This window comes from Mesocricetus auratus, unplaced genomic scaffold (assembly GCF_017639785.1).
Source record: "Mesocricetus auratus isolate SY011 unplaced genomic scaffold, BCM_Maur_2.0 Super-Scaffold_100041, whole genome shotgun sequence".
Taxonomy (NCBI): Eukaryota; Metazoa; Chordata; class Mammalia; order Rodentia; family Cricetidae; genus Mesocricetus; species Mesocricetus auratus.
The window spans coordinates 4,176,417-4,192,235 of record NW_024429218.1 but is presented as its reverse complement, the minus strand read 5'-3'; the positions used below and the strand labels follow the sequence as shown (position 1 = coordinate 4,192,235).

General features: G+C 47.5%; 1 protein-coding gene across 2 annotated transcripts in view; it reads left to right on the top strand.

The window, feature by feature from the left end:
• Arhgap10 (Rho GTPase activating protein 10) overlaps nt 1–15,819 on the top strand; it is a 252,142-nt gene that overhangs the window by 225,378 nt on the left and 10,945 nt on the right. For both annotated transcript variants that reach the window (XM_040734823.1, XM_040734822.1), the window contains one exon: nt 1,502–1,661. In XM_040734823.1, coding sequence (XP_040590757.1) covers nt 1,502–1,661 — 160 coding nt within the window. The remainder of the gene's footprint in view (nt 1–1,501; nt 1,662–15,819) is intronic.

The window sequence follows — 15,819 nt, the reverse complement described above, 5'->3', positions numbered from 1 at the left end:
GCTCTCAGGCTCCCCAAACCTGCTTCTCATCTGCAGCCCTTCCCCTGGAAGGAATGAGTCAGAGAGAAGCTGCTCCCAGGTTCTCCACAGTTGCTTTTGCTATGTTAGGCACTGCCTTGGAGTCAGTGGGTAAGCATGGCCTGAGGGAGCCAGGAAACCAGCTGTGTGTGTCCCTCTCACCAAGGGTTGCCAAATCGGGTTCTTGTAGTTGACCTTGAATTGGTTACCTGTCTTAAAGGTAGGTTGATGCTGAGGGTGTTTTTATCATTGCTGTGGCCATATCCCTGTCAAGAAGCCAACTAAGGGATGAGATAAGTTCTTTGGACTTATAGCTGGAGGGATACACACAGTCCATCTGGGTAGCACCTGCTTAGGTTCATTGCATCCCCTGTGAGGAAGCAGTGAGGGGAAAGGAAGTAGGACTAGACCATAAAACCTCAAGAACAGCAGTGCCTAGTGGCCCACTTCCTCGGGCGAGGCTCCCCCTTTTAAAGGCTATATAACCTTTCAAGACAGCTTCAGACACACAAATCTATTTGTGTGGAGGGGTGCATTTCACACATAAGCCATAGAAATTATCTTTGAGCCTCCTCTTTCTAGTCTTGTATGTAGTCTAGTCTGACTTGAACTCACTAGGTAGACCAGATTGGATGCCTGCATCAAATTCTGCAGCCTTTGAGCCCCCGGAGTCCTGAGCTCGAAGTTGAGTTCAGCACACCCAGCTGAGTCCCTCTCAGTTTTGTGGAGTGGTAATGCACAGTGACAGAGGGACACAGTGTGCACTAGTGTGGAAAAGAACTGGAGTTGAGCTTTCTAACCTCAGGAAGAGGCGGTCGTGCTTTCGGAGAGAACTCCATTCTAAAGAGAATCGAAGCAATATTCTAACATTGCCTTGGTTCACTTGCCTAAAGTTGGCCCTACTGTTAGGACTGAATTTCTCCTATTACAAATATGTTTGTGCTGAAGGGCTATCGACAAAGTTACTTAACTGAAAGATAAATTAAGCGTTAGTTCTAGAATGTGTTTGTGACTAGGACAGGACAAGACTTTACAAGGAGGCACAGTTCAGGGAGAGCATCCACTTAAAGTTGGTCACTCAGTCCATGCAGCCTTCTCTGCAGCCAGGCTGTTAGCTGATTGGTCTTCAGGAGCACTCCATATCCAAACTGTGATAAGCTCTTGAGTGTCTTAGTTAGGAAAGAAGGAAGGAAGCAAGCAAGGAAGGAAGGAGAGAGGGAGGGAGGGATGAAGGAAGAAGGGAGAGATGAAGAAAGGGAAGGGGAGGAAGAAAGAAGGGAGAGATGAAGGAAGGGAAGGGGAGGAAGGAAGACAAATCCACAGGTGCAAACCTTCAAAGGCAGGGAATCCACGTACTCTTGGGCTGAATTATAAGTATAATTTTGACAATAATATGACTGACTGGTAAATAATGTCGTTTAATTATTAGGAGAGTTATTTGTTTTTCTTCTGTGTTTGAAGTCTAGTGCTCCTTTCCTTCTAGGGGATAGTTGCAGCCCTGTCAAGGAGGACACCGCCACCAGCAGTCAGGACTCATTGTCCACCCCATCTCCCACAACCTCAGCTGCCCATGGGCCCTCTGGGCCAGATGGAAACCACCTTGCAGCAGATGGAGGGCACTGTGGAGACTCGACAGCTACTACGTGAGTTGCTGTGCTTTGGTGTTCTGCCGAAGGAAGGGAAGCCATCACTGTTTTGGCCAGCAAGCATTGAAGTCATTAGATCTGAGGACACGAGCTAATCGGTGGTGGCTCTCCAAGGGAGAAGTGCAAAGCAAAATGTTTGTTGAGTAATGTCTTTCCGTTTCCAGGCTGGAGGGGAAGGGTGTGGTTTCCAGTCTGGTCCGAGTTCAGTCTGTGGTAGTTTGGGGTCATGGGAAAGAAGCTGGCTACTACTCCTCTCAGCATTAGTTTTGCAAACACAGAAAGGTGAGGTTGTTTGCACTGTGCTGGGCTGTCTCTGGGAACTGTCCTTGGGTGGTGATACAGGCAGGCGGGCCTTTGGTTGTTACTAGGCTAATGTTATGTTCTACGTCATAGCGCCCTGCTAACGGGGACATGGTGACTGACATGTGATTTCATCTCCTCTGCTATAATGCTGAGCTTGTGTAGATCAGTCAGGTCTACTGCAGTGACTGAAAGCCATGAGCTTGTGTGAATCTTTGGGGTTTTCTCCTACAGTGCAGAACGGAGCCTGAGGATCCTCTGCAGAGCAGGGGTACTGAGCCTGCAGAGGGCGTCTGAATGCTCACAGAGAACAGATTTGTGAATAGTTATAAGACCTTACTTGATTAGTCAATCGAATATATCCAAAATGAATTTATAATTCACCCAGAGAGCATTAAAACTTCTAAGCTAAAGTTTCTTAAAACAGATTATAGATACTGATGCCTCTACTCTAGCAGGGCATTCTTGGGACTCTAAATGGATTAGAAAGTGTTCCTCATAGTACTTGGGTTTTTATAGCCTCAGCTGGATTTATACGAAATCATTATGATCTTATTAAGTATTAAGAGAGACTGGGAGGGATTAAGCATGCTAAAATTTTGGGGTGACCTAAAGATATTGATAAGCTGCTCTAAAATCAGAGTGAAAATCCCAAGTTTGGAGACTCATGCTCTAGAGGTAGGTGTGTGTGTGTGTGTGTGCGTGCGCGTGCATGCACATGCATGCATGCATGCCATATGTACCTCATCCAAAATTATTTTAATTTTCTGTGCGAAGATGATATGTTCTGGACTTAAATCATGGGTACTGAAATATGATTGTCACCTTTAACGATGTATCAGCAATGAAAGTCCCCTTTGATGTTGCCGTGGTATCCAGTGTCTAATTCTGGCTGCACTCGAGTTGGAATTAGTCTGTGTGCTCTTTAGTGAAATCCACATCCCTAGCCATTCCCTTCAGTAAGTGCGTATTGGAGTCAGCGGAGAACAGTTTAGTTAGCCATCGTTCTTCCATCGTAGCTCTGCAGGAAAGTGACATTATGGGCCATGGGATAGCTGTAGCTCAATTCACGACCCATTCGGGCCCCAAACAGAAAGAACTCGATGTGTTTGGTCATAAATCAAATGAGGAGCGAATCCCCCTGCTTCCTATTCATACACATTTGAAAATGTCACGGAAAGTACCCCAGCCCTGAGAGCTAAGCAGGAGGGGCGGGAAGCAGTGGGCGCAGGCAGGGAAAGATTTTGTTGTAATGGAAGCTTGCATCCTGCGTGAAGTCGCAATGTTTCTCTTCTTCTTGTGTTGTACAGGGAATATATCTGGTACTCTTAAGTACGGGAATACTTCCATTCCTGTGTGTGTTTGAAAGGATTTACTGAAGCAGGGAGATGGCTCAGTCGGTGGTGTATTTGCTGTGTCAGTGTGAGGACCTGAGCTCGGTCCCCAGAGTCCGCATCAAAAGCTAGGTGCTGCATGTACAGAATGGGAGGCAGGCTGTCTGGGGCGCACTGGCCAGTCAGCCAGGCTTCGTAGACCACCTTCAGGCCAGTGAGAGACTCAGAAAAAACAAGGATACGATTCCTGAGAACAGCATCTAACTCTTGGCTTTCACATGTGTATATGTACATGTATACACACATGCCAAACACACACACACACACACAGAGTTTACTAGTTTCTATCAGCCCAAATTACCTTTGATATACAGATGAACCCTCCTCAAATGGGCATTCCTCAGACACACCTTACACCCCAAGCTGGGCGTGTGGCTCAGTGGTAGAACTTGTGCTTAGTGGGCTCCATTTATTTTACAAAACAGTTTTTAGAAAGTCCTCCCACTCCTGTGGGCCGCACCCCACAGCTCAGGTTGGATCTGTGGGTCTGAGGACCTGGAAAGCCTGTGCTCCTCACGTAGAATCAGGGGATGGGTAGAAGCGGTGACCTGCTCTCCTGGGCCTCTTTTCCCTCTTCTGGCCTGGGTTGCCCCAAGGTAAGTGGGTTCTCCCTGTTTTGTTAATGTTTTTTAATTTCACAAAGTGGTTATATGTCTTTACTGTATGTCATAGCATGGCAACTCAGCTTGTCTATTTTTCGTATATTCATCACCTCTTACACTATCAGTGAGGGTAGGGTTCCAAATGTTCTTCACTGGGTCTTCTGGGATGTGCAGCTGGGCAGTTGCCCCGCTGTGCTGTAGATAGAAGTTAGTCCTCCTGTACACCTGCTCTCTGAAGAGCTCTTGACATCCCCCCCCCAGCTTCTAGTCCTGCAGTTGTGTCTGCTTGTGTGAGAGCACTGTTTTTGGCGTCCATGTATTCATGAGAATACTTTCTAAGTTCTTCTAGAGCGGCACACCCATCGTCGCCTGGTGGCCTGCGAGTCTCATGCACACTTGGTTTCCCAGCTTTAGAGAGCTCTCTGCCTGTCTGCTCCAGGCAGCCTGAGCTGTCTCCTGGATCTCGCTTAATCCTCACGTGAGGAAATCAGAGCCGTCTCTTGATCATCTTCATTTGGCATTAACACCTTAGCCTCGGACTATTAATTAGTATCTACCCTTTTACTTCACACGTATGTGGTATGTGAGTGTATAATCACTACCAAGCTTGATCATAGAATTCCCACTAACAGGAACTGGACCTTTTTTGTGCTGTTGACATAGTCATTAGTAGATATTTCATTTCCCTTACTAATTATCATTTCTTTATAAAAGGGGTCCTTTTGAAGACCCTGTTTCCGTCCGTATATCACATATATTGCTTTGTCAAGTCTGGTGTCTGTCCGTCCTTATGGAGAAAGATGGGAACCAGTTACCCCAGGCCTTCCACAGCATTCATCAGTCTTTGTGTTTTCTCTTTATAGCGTTTCCCTTTGCATTTGTAAATTTCGTTGCCATCGTCATTTCTCATGTGTTTTTCTCCCTCTGTTTCTACACACCAGCTGTGCCATACCGACTGTAGTAAGCTCTTACTCAACGCTGACCAAGTTTCTTTTAAACCAAAGTTTCCGTGGGGGCATTAAAAACTCAACACTAGGCTTTGAAGGGAGTTTCCAGCTAGGGTGTACCCTGCAGAACTAGCCCTTCTCCCCATCCTGACAGCTCCACATGGATCACATAGGACCCCATGGCGGTGTTATACACAATGCCTTACCCGCAGCCGCTGGAAGGCAGACTGACAGAGGGAAAACCCCGCAGCAGCTGTGATCCTGACCTGGGCAGTGTGTAAATGCAGTCATGGCCTCCGGCAGGTGGAGAACAATGCAGCAGAATTAGATTTCCTGGGCTTCTGCTGATGTGTACGACTTGCGGGCATTATTCCCTGAAGGCAGTCAATCCAAAGCTATTACTTACCTGTACACTGAGGTGATGGGTGACTTCATGGCCAGAGAAGAATTGCTGGCTCAGACTCCTTGGAGGACATGACATCATAGGTCAAGGTATTTCAAATGTCCTAAAGTCATTTTCCCCCAATAAAGTAGTTTTCTCTAAACAGGTTTTCTTCTATTGTAATTGATGGAGCCTGTTCCTTCACAAGTAATCCTTTTAGGCTCCTACACAGAGGAAAATCTCTTTTAAGAAATACCAGGAATTCCTTTCTGTTTTCTCACTCACTTGCTAATGAAGAGACATGGCCTCCTATGCTGCTGTACTCCAGATGGCCGTGTCCCATGGTGACTCTTTCCTGCCTGGGTATATGGGCGCCTGTGGTGCCTCTCACTGTGGGCACTAGGAAGTCAGGCAGGGAATGCTTCCTGCATGCCGAGACACTGAGCCATCTCTTCAGATCGCCATTGAGGAATACTTTCATTCTTTGAGGACATCCTCTAGCGAATTTTGATCATTTATACCACTTCCTCCAACTCCTGCCAGATCGTCTCTCCATTTCCCAGCATTATGTGCTCCTGAAAACAAACAAACAAACAAAACCAAGAAACCGTTAGGTCCCATTTGTGCTGTTCATAATCTCTTGGGTGTGTGGCCATGGAATGTGGTTGACTTACCAGGAAGTAGATTCTTAAAGCAAATTGACTCTCCTTATCCCAGCAGCGACCCATTGCCAGGAGCTCCTAAGGGTGGGACTTCATGCCTACCTCCTGTCCATGCTGGTACTTTGTCTTAGCTACATCTCACGCATGTGTCACAGTTGCTGGGAGGTCATCTGGGCAGTTGCCATCCACTGCCTGTTACTCACTTTCCCTGCTGTCCTCCACAGTGACCTCTGAGCCTTGTGGGAACGGGAAGCAGTTGATACGGGGTCTTACCTGGGGTTAAGCTTCCACAGTCCCTTGACTAGTTGTGGGTTCAGCCTACCGTTTTTATTCTTAATGAAAAAACAAGCTTTCTTTAAATTGGGCAAATCGGGATTTCTCAGAGACAACTACTTGGCATTTCAAATTCCTTGATTGTTAGCCAGGACTGTATTTCATCGAAGTAAGCCAAAGTGAACAACTTTGTTGGAGAAATGAAAATACTCCTTAGGTATGATGTGTGGTTTAATATTACCACAAAAAACCCATGAATGATGTATCAGAAGTTCAGAAAAAAGAGTCGTTTCATAGCAGATCTCTGAAAAATTACCACACATGCAGGAGCTGACTTCGTCCTTGCTTTCTCTCCCCTTGGCCTTCCCAGCCTCCCCTGATGCCAGCGTAACTGCACACTCTGCTTATTTTTGCTCTGCTTTGTTTGAGCTTTTTGTTTGTTTCATACGGAGCTGAGGGTTCACCCATTGCCTAGCACATGCCAAGAAGCTGTCTACTGCAGAGTGACACACCCCTGCCCCACCTGCATAATGCCCCAACCCGTGTTAGACCAGGACAGTCAGTTACTCCTAGTTGGTACTATACTTACTATACTTTATTTGCCATTATGTTGTGGCTGTTGTTTCTAAAGAAAATAGATTTCTTTTTCACACTTGGTATTCTTGGTCACAGTTAAATACTCATTGCTTTTGTAAGAAGGGCAAGGATGTTGTGTAAATTTAGAAAGACACTGGGGAGTGATAGTTCTCTTAGGCAACAGATTACCCATTTCAAGATGTCCTGTGACCAGGCAGTGATGGTGCATCCCTTTAGTCCCAGCACTCGGGAAGCAGAGACAAGTGGATCTCTGTGAGTTCCAGGCCAGCCTGGTCTACAGAGGGAATTCCAGGATAGCCAGGACTACACAGAGAAACCCTGTCTCAAAATTAAAAAAAAAAGTTCAGAATCTTTTTTGTTTGGTTATAAAAATCTGGGTGAGGGCATACTGTGCAGTGTCAGCCGTTGTGAAGAATGGATCAGGTCATTCCACTGGATGGATTCACAGAGGCTGTTCTGAAGAGTGTCAACTCTGAGGAAGACCTAGTAGGAGCATAAGGCTCTGCTATGATGTGAGCACCTATGACTCCATAGTAAACCATACGGCTATGGTTGGGGAATAAAGTCTTAAGTCTGGCCACTGCACATTCATTATCTAGCACCTTACCTGAGACTTGCAGCAGGGGCTACGGTAAATGCTCCACCACCCTTAGGAGGGCTGAGGGACTTGAAATGTTGATGATTGAAAGAACAACGTCTGTAATCTTTTTCTAAGGAATGTGTAATTATCTCCCATTAACTTTGGTGAAGCCAATCACAGGAGCCTCATATGTGGTCGTCAGCCAATCATAAATGTCTGTCCACAGCCCTTTGCAAGTATAACATTTCCCATGTAGTTCCTTGCTTGGGTGGTTTTGATAACTGCATTGTGTGTGGCTCTTAGGTACACCTAACTCTTGTCTTTCTGCTCTGCTTAACTGCACATTCTAAAACTCGTCAGTTTTCTTTTAAATCAGAATGTTGATTACCCATAGAGCTTTAAATCCCCATAATGGAAAGTTGACCTCTGAAATAAAGACACATGTCTAAATTTTGTAGTAGCATTTTTACGCTTAAGACTCCAAATAATTAGTAAGTCTTACATTCAATCTTGTTTGACTTTGATTTTCCTTGAGTTTCATTATTTTTTGTTGGCTAAAGATTTTTCTCACTTGATGCTATTGTTGGATTATTGTTACTTCCTGCTTGTGGATTGGTTGGCTATGACTCTAGAGTAAATAATGTTGGAACTCATTGGCCTTCTCTCTTAGCAGGGAGATAGCTTCACCTGGAAAAGCATTGATTTCAGTCACACAGACCCGGCTTTGCACCCACTTTCTTCTTCCAAAGGTCTTAGAAAAGATCATGTAACTTACTCAAGCACACTGAGCTTTGCGAGATTATCCATACAAGGCAAAGAAAACACCTGCCCCTCCACAGTGGCAAGCTTTCAAGACACCATAGTTAATAAGCCCAGTTACTGCTCTCCTGGGAGTTCTAGGTAGCTACCTGCTGGGCGTTTACCAACCCTGAGAACTTACTATGATCTTCTTCAACTTAGCCCCAACTTCCCATTCTGGTGGTTTCATAATCTGCCCACCAAGCCTTGGAGCAGCCCTGGATCTTGACCTTAAGTTATACTATTCAACAGTCCCAGAGGACTGAATTCGACTCCTTCCCCAGCCTTGATGTTTCAGTATCTCTGAGAAAAGTCACATGGCTACCTGAGTCCCCAGCCTAACCTGTCAGTTATTTGATGCATAATGGGTGATGTAGTTGTCACAGTCAGCTTGGTGAGTAACCACAGCATTTTTCTTTTTAGAGTCACTGTGTGTCCCCCTGAGCTATTCATGGTTTGTGGTAGGTCTCCTGTTAGGTAGCTGCCATTTTCTACACAGGAATTGAGCTGGTGGAAGCAGTCTCATTGGGACCCTATAGGACTGCAACTCCCAGCCTCTAACAGCCTGCAATTTTCTGAAATGAGGCTTCAGTTCCTTTCTGTTCTGCTAGCCAGCTCATTTACCCCTCCGATCTGATTCCATGGCGATCATTTGGAAGGGAGGAAATGGGATTCATTCTCTAAGATTTGGTCAGAGATGCAACTCTAAGACAGTTCTTGTATGGTAAAACCAAGGAAATGTCGGGGAATGAACTTGTATGGAGTCCGTGTGAGGACGTAGTTGTGGCGTTTCTTGATAGAGGACGTTCATGAGGAGTGGCCAGCGCCCTCCGGCCTGAGGACTGTGTTAAATGGGTCTGTATTCCCTCTTGACTGGATGCTCTCCCTGTGCTCCCCACTTCCCTGCCTACATATCCCTGCTGCAGGGTGAGCAAATTCCAGTGTTTCAACTGGCTCTGTTGACTGGCCAGCACTCTCCTTCCTGGGGAGCATTAGCTGCACAGTTTAAAGCACTAGGTGATTACAGGTCAGATCCAGGCTCTGGCCTGGAGCTTAGCACTGGGACCCACTCCAGCTACTGGTTCTCAACCTTCCTAATGCTGTAACCCAAACCATAAAAATAGTTCATTGATACTTCATAACTATAAGTTTGCCGCTGTTAGGAACTATAATGTAAAAACTGAAACAATCATTAGACCCACAGGTTGAGAACCATCACTTTAGAGGGAGAAATAGGGGTGGGGTGTCTCTTAAACCTAGGGAGTTTGTCATCTTTGGGCTCTTTTGCCCCTCAGGAAACAGATTTACCTGGTCCAATCAATCCAGGGTGAGTACCTGTGGCCCGAGGCTAGCTAACTTTGTAGATACATCTTATTGTGACATGGTCACATCTAGTCCTTCCTTGTGATTTGTCTGGGCTGCTATTTCTTCACAGTGGTGTCAGAATTGAGTCAGGAAAGACTGTGTGGCCTGCAAGGTCCTTTTTGGAAGAAGTCAAATGAATCTCCTTGGAAAACCAGTATTTCTCGTAAGCCCATTTTCAGTGTAGGACTTCACCACCACGTGAACCACGTTGTCTGATGGGCACTGTGGGTCGCCACCACGCGGGCCACGTTGTCTGATGGATGCTGTGGGTCGCCACCACGTGGGCCACGTTGCCTGATGGGCGGTGTGGCTGGTTTTTCAGCATAACCTCTGTACATCTTTTCTTCCCCTCTCGCACACATGCTACAGAACTCTAATATCTTCAGTAAAAAATGAAATTAGCATGTACGCTGCGTGTTTCTTGGCGAGGCGTGCGGCCATGCTCTCCCATCCTGTCCCTTTTGCCCATTTCAAATAGAACGGGACATGCATTTAAGGAGGTGACACCACACAGAAGCCTGTGGCCAGCAAATGGCATTACCAGCCTCGGAACCCAGGTCTATCTGCAGGGCGACCAGTGTCACGCACTCAGCATGTGTGTGATTGTGACCCCTTGTAGCTATCATTACCTTCAGCTCATGGTCTGCCTCCTGGGGCCTCTGAACTCCCACCGCTGGCCCTTCCTCTGCTCTTTCACTGCGGCCACTGAGGACTGGAGAATGTCATCTCCAGTGTCTTGCTCATTCACGGTCTTGAGCAAATCTCCGTCCCTTTTCTGAGGTTGTCTTTCTGTACGTGCCATGGACTGTTGGGTCCTGGGGAGTTAGTCATTCCTCACAGGGGTGTGAAGAGAGGATGGCCTGGAAGAAGGATCCTCTTGCTCCTTCCTCCAGAAACCTCCCTGGTGACCAAGACATGCTTAATGCTTCCTTCTCTGTTCCTGTGAGGGACTGTAGGTGGCGCCAGGCATGGCTTCCCTCACCCTGCCCTGCCTGAGCCTGTCTCGAGAACAGGCAGGGTTGCAACCTTCCTGGTGTCCCCCGGGCAGCGTCTGGTGGGTTCTTCTCAGACCGTGAGTAATGAGTGAACGGGGTCTGTCTCACACTTTTCCTAATAGGCACCGTCTTTTGTTAGGGTTTCTATTGCTATGAAGAGACACCGTACCACAGTAACTCTTGTAAAGGGAAAACGTTTAGGTAGGGTGGCTTACATTTTCAGAGGTCTAATCATGTTATGACAAGATGGCATGAAGACAGACATGGTGCTGGAGAAGTAGCTGGGAGTCCTTATGTCTAGACCCGCAGGCACCAGGAAGTGGTCTGAGTGTCACACTGAGGGAAGCTTAAGCAAAGGAGACCTCAGAGCCCGCCCACAGTGACACACTTCCTCTGACGAGGCCACACCTCCTAGTAGTGTCACTTGCTTTGGGGGCCATTTTCTTTCAAGCCACCACAGGCACAGACTACCTTTATCTAACCCCACAGATTCGGTGGCATCCTCAGGGATAGCTGTTGTCTCTTCACTCTTACTCCTTGATGTGAGCTCATGGAATGAAACCCTGTGCTTGCTGTGGAATTATCCCTCTGAACACTAAGGAACCACTGGCATTTATTTGGAAAGAGATTTCTCAGAATCTACACATCTATAATATTTCATTCTGCCTTTATTAACATTTTCAAACACTTGGACAGGACAGCTGTTCAAGACTTAGGCTGTGCATTTCCCAGATTGGCAGGAGATCATTTCACTAACATATAAGCTTTTGCTCAAATGAAGTTCTGAAAATCACACATTCCGGTGTAGACTTTCAGTTTGATTCTGATTACATATAATCAAGTATCTGGGAACATGGAGGACTTAGTCACTTCTAATGAGTGGTCATTTGTTGATACTGTTTTCCTTACTGTACTGCTTGAGTTTTGAGTTGCTGTCTGTCTTCCATGCCCTGGATTGGCCGTCTGTTGCCAGCAGTGCTCAAAGCTGACCTATCTGTTCTGCTGAAGAAATGCTGTGGAGTTTTCTGGGGACCCTTGCAACTCCAAAGGTTCCAGCCCCTTCTCTCCTGTCAGAGATGTATCTGCTCTTCTGACATGGGACCTGTTGGCATGCAGGAAGTGATGGGTGTCCCTTGGGGGTGGGGGAAAGTAGGCACTACACCGATGACACAGGCATCCGGAACAAGTTGAAACAACAAGTTCAGTCTGTTCCAGGAAGGGGTGAGCCTTATATACCCTCAACCCTGCCCCAGGGGAGGACATCCACTGAGCTGGCATCTGCTGAGGTGACGTGGTCACTGTCCAAGGGTTCACGTCATGTCTCCTCAAGGCCCTCTGGCAGACCCATGGCTGTCATGAAATATCTACTGCGCATGCTCTCGATATAAGACTAGGTGGCTGTCAGGAGATACATACTGCATATGCTGGAGGCCATCCGTCTACCCACTGAGGCTTAGCTCTCCCACAGTCGGCAATGCAGGAAATGCAGCCTACAGGAACCTGTTAGCATGTAGACACTGCAGCCTACAGGAAGCTGCTGGCTGCTGAAACTGCAGCCTCTGATGCTGAGGTCGATTGGGCTGGGTAGGACTCATGAGCAGCCTGACGATTTGTTACACTTCACAAAAATGAACTCTAGAAGTAGATGTGTTGGTAGCCAGCACAAGTTTTGTTACTGTGTGTGTGTGTGTGTGTGTGCGTGTGTGCGTGCGTGCGTGTGTGTGTGTGTGTGTGCATGTGTATGTGTGCGTGCGTGTGTGTGTGTGTGTGTGTGTGTGCGTGTGTGTGTGTGTACGCACGCATATCCATATCCTATCTTCTGCCTTTCTCCCTCCCCCCCCACCACGTCCCACTCACTCATGGAAACCTCAGCTGTCCCAAGAGTGGCTGCACAGGTGTTCACTGTGTTTTCAGGAATGTGCTTCCGATAGCAGTTTGAGATCTCCATGTGTTTTTAGGGAAACAGTTGCTTTTTCTTGTCCCCTTTCCTTGAAAAGGTAATAGTTTCCTTCCAGGGGGACGATGATATTGTTGGCTCTTGTTCTTCCGTAGGAGAAGATGCAGTGTGCTAACTGGGAAGTTGTTCTCTATAGTTTATTCCTGTTTTGGTAAATGTGGTTGCAGAGCTTTTCAGGAGGGACTATCTTTTCTTTTTCTTTTTCTTTTTTCAAACCACAGTTTTGCATTCAGGAAACTGGTGAAACTTAGGTACATCATGTAATGGTTCAGCAGCTCCCCTCTACATGGGGCTAGTGTCTGTGTTTGCCCAGCGTAGCAGCCAAGAATTAGCTGCAGCAGAGGGAAGACGGGAGCAGAGCTTCCAGGCTGAAAGCTGAAAGAACAGAGCATTTCATTTGATGTTCTAGGACACACCAACTTTTATTGTGATGTCACCAACCATTTTTGCTATTTAACCCAGAGACTCTCAGCCAGGTTTCGTGTGAACTGTAAAACACACAAAGATGCTGATGTTTGTACGCTTTCCCAAAGGTAACATGGCTGTGGAGGTCTGTGGATGGTCTGAACGTCTGTGGTGTTGCACACTGTTAAATTAGCCTGCCAGCTGTGTGTGTCCTTGCAGAAGGCACAGGGCTCCCAGCCCAGAGTCACTAGCAGTCGTCAGGGCATGGGTATTTTCTTGTCCCACTTCCAGGGGGTGATAATGACAGGCCCAGGTGGCACCTGTGTGAGGTAGTATAGGAGAGGAATCCAGGCCATCCATGTCGTCCATGTATCTTATTTGATGGGTGAAACCTGCCCTTTGCTTCAGAGAGACACAATCTCTGTTGTCTGCAAGCCCAATTTCCCTATACGTATTTTCAAAAGCAGTGCCCAGAGCCAGGAACCAAGGTGTCCAGATGGTTGGACGTGTAGAGGCATAAAGAAACCCAGGGAGGACTGTCTTCCAGGAGACACACGGGCAGAGCCGTGCTATCTGAGAGCAGGGATGGTTAATTCATTGGGTACATGGAGGGCTTGGGGCTTAGGTGGGAAGCTGCTGTGGCTGCCCTTCCAGGGAACCATGTGGCTCTCCCTGAGGATGTGTTGCTTGTGCAAAATAAGGTTTCATTGTGACCGTTCCATGGTCTATAAAATGTACCTCAGCAGTGCTCGTCTTACTGCTGTATCTCACACTTCCTCCCTCCTGTCTGTCTTCCTCCTTCCATGTACCTTCATGTCCTTTGATTTTCGCTTCAGAATGTCTTAAAGAAGGGGAAGGGAATAACAGAAATTGTCTTGGAAGATTATTTTCCTCCACTATGAATGTTTATGCTGAATTACAAAAAACAATTAACCAAAGTCCACGTGTGAACCTGTGGGACTTGGGTGTATTGATTTGCCCATTCGTTGCCTAGAGGACAAGATTACAACATTTCTTGTGCCCAAGTGGCTGCCCCACTCCATTCCCCGAACCATATTCCGCAGTGCAATCTCCCCTCCCGAAGCTCCCAGCTCTCCAAGAGCAGGACCATCCCAGACACTGTTTCTAGATTGCATTATGCCATTATTTATCACCGTCCTAACCCACACATCTGTGCCTGTGGGGGTTAAATGAGAGTGACCTGTATATACTTGAATGTTTGGTTCCTGGTGGGTGAGCTCTTTAGGGAGGACTGGGAGGTGTGGCCTCACTGGGGATGGCTTTGAGGTTTCAGAAGCCCATACCAGATCAGTGGCCTCCGTGCAGTAAATCAGACATGAGCTCCGAGCTGCTGCTCCAGCTCTATAGCTGCCTGTCTGTGCCCATGCCCCCCCACCCCACTGTGATGATCATGGCCTCACTCTCTGACACTGCCAGCAAGCCCCCAATTAAATTCTTCCTTTGTGACACCTTGGTCATAGTACCACTTCACAGCCACAGAACAGTAAATGATACAGTGCGTGTGTGCACGTGTGTGCGTATGCGTGTGCATTGTGTGCCTGGAGAAACTCAGGACACAGATACAGAAGGTGAAGTTGGAGTCAGTTATCTCAAATTGGAAGGCTGTCCTGGCGAACTGGTTAGCATCGGTGCTGAAGAAGTTACAGAAATCAGGACGCCGTTGAGAACCTGGCCCCTGAACAGAGTTTGCTAAGTGTGGGTCTCAGGTTCAGGACAAGGTAGACGAAGGCATGGGCCCTTACCTTCCATGTTATTCCAGTAGCTCTTTCACTTTGCAGAGGGAAGGGTTACTCTCCCCCTCCCAAACACAGCAGTGAGAGGAAAACACAAAGGAAAGCTGAGAGGGTTGTGTAGACAGTAGCTGGAGAGTTTGCTCTTCCCTTGTCAAGGCCCCTGTCACGTTGTTTGTCTCCGCCCGCGGCCGCCTCCTCCTTAGGAGATGGAGGGCCGTCCTGTGTCCCATCCACCACCCTTGTCTGGGCGGATGTGGTGGGGGTGTGGCACGGCATCTCATCTGCAGCCACCACTCCAGCATCCTGAATAGTTGCTGTGAGATTAAATAGCAATTGCTGGGCTGACTATGGCTCTAAATTCTCACTGCCCCGCCCTTCTCCCTTCCTGACTGCTAAGACATTCATTTTCCTGGGAGAATTTAGTGTCTTTTGTAGCGCAGTGGTTCAGATCACCAAGATGTGTAAGTTTCTTGGCGTAGAGTGAATCTGGGTTTTTGACTGCCCAAGTGGCCAGGTTCTGTAAATAAGCTCTTTTAGAATAGTATCTTTTACTGAAGCCGGTTATTAAGCATCCGTCGGCAGTAGTGGCGCACATCTTGAATTTGGTGTCTCAAGTATGTATTGGTTTGCAGCTTCTCACAGGTTGCTGAGAATTGGGTGAAGGCTCTGCATGCCTGGCATTTTATCTGGCTTTGTCGGGACAGTGGAGTGAAAGTCTGGTTTTGCCACAAAGACAGGAGAAATATTTGATACCGTCATGAAGCCACTAATCCTAGCCTGCCTCCCATTTATTGTGACAGGCCTTCAGAGGTCCCTGGCCTTCCCTCTGGGCTGAAAATGGAGCCCGACAGGAGAGGAGTCAGCAGGAAGCCCAGCTTAGCACAGGCGTGGAGGCTGCCGGCAGCTGGAGAGCAGCACCAGGGTTCAGGGACCGATGGTATAGGGCATGTGGACTGCTCTCACTGAGTGTGGCTGCCTGGAACCCAAGGGCTGGCACCACCAGGAGACCATGTTGCAGCACAGCATAGAGCAGTAGGGGCGACCCTTCTCATGGTGAAGGGGAGAGTTGAAAGGGGGGCAGCCTGGGAGCTGTGTGGAAGAGAAACAGGCAGAAGGAGTCCTGCAGAAGGAGTGGAAGGCAGTG